General features: G+C 62.7%; 1 protein-coding gene across 1 annotated transcript in view; it reads left to right on the forward strand.

The window, feature by feature from the left end:
* The window catches only part of LOC104408322 (rap guanine nucleotide exchange factor-like 1), a gene marked incomplete at both ends in the record, with an annotated part of 1,638 nt that extends 1,050 nt beyond the window's left edge, over window positions 1-588 (forward strand). The window contains 3 exon segments of the mRNA XM_010017879.1: window positions 43-184; window positions 284-406; window positions 493-588. Coding sequence (XP_010016181.1) covers window positions 43-184; window positions 284-406; window positions 493-588 — 361 coding nt within the window.
* Window positions 589-592: the final 4 nt, after the last annotated feature.

Consider the following 592-nt stretch of genomic DNA (forward strand, 5'->3'; position numbering starts at 1 on the left):
CATCCGGAGGTGCCCATGGGGCTGGGGAGGTGCTGTGGGCAGGAGTGGGCAAGAGGTCCGCCTGGGTGCTGACCCTCTGCCTGCAGAGAAAGCTGTGCTGCAGCCCAGTGAGGAGTGCGTCTTCACCACCCTGGGCATCAACAGCCACCTCTTTGCCTGCACCAAGGACACCTTCGACTCGCTGGTGAGCACCATGCTGTGCTGGGGACCACCCTGTGCACTGAGGGGGACCCCTATGTTCCAGCACCATCAGAGCATCCCTGTTTCCCACATCCCGTCACAGGTGCCGCTGCCAGAGGAGATCCAGGTAGTCCCAGGGGATACAGAGATCCACCGCGTGGAGCCAGAGGATATTGCCAATCACCTCACTGCCTTCCACTGGGAGCTCTTCCGCTGCATCCATGAGGTTGGGCGGGTGGTTGGGGGGACCAGGGAGGGGTTTGCACCGTGGTGGTGGTAGGCACTGACATGATGTGGATCCACACACGGCAGCTGGAATTTGTGGATTACGTGTTCCACGGGGAACGGGGCCGCCGGGAAACGGCCAACCTGGAGCTGCTGCTGCAGCGCTGCAGCGAGGTGCAGCACTGGG

This window comes from Nestor notabilis, unplaced genomic scaffold (genome assembly GCF_000696875.1).
Source record: "Nestor notabilis isolate BGI_N333 unplaced genomic scaffold, ASM69687v1 scaffold24767, whole genome shotgun sequence".
Taxonomy (NCBI): Eukaryota; Metazoa; Chordata; class Aves; order Psittaciformes; family Psittacidae; genus Nestor; species Nestor notabilis.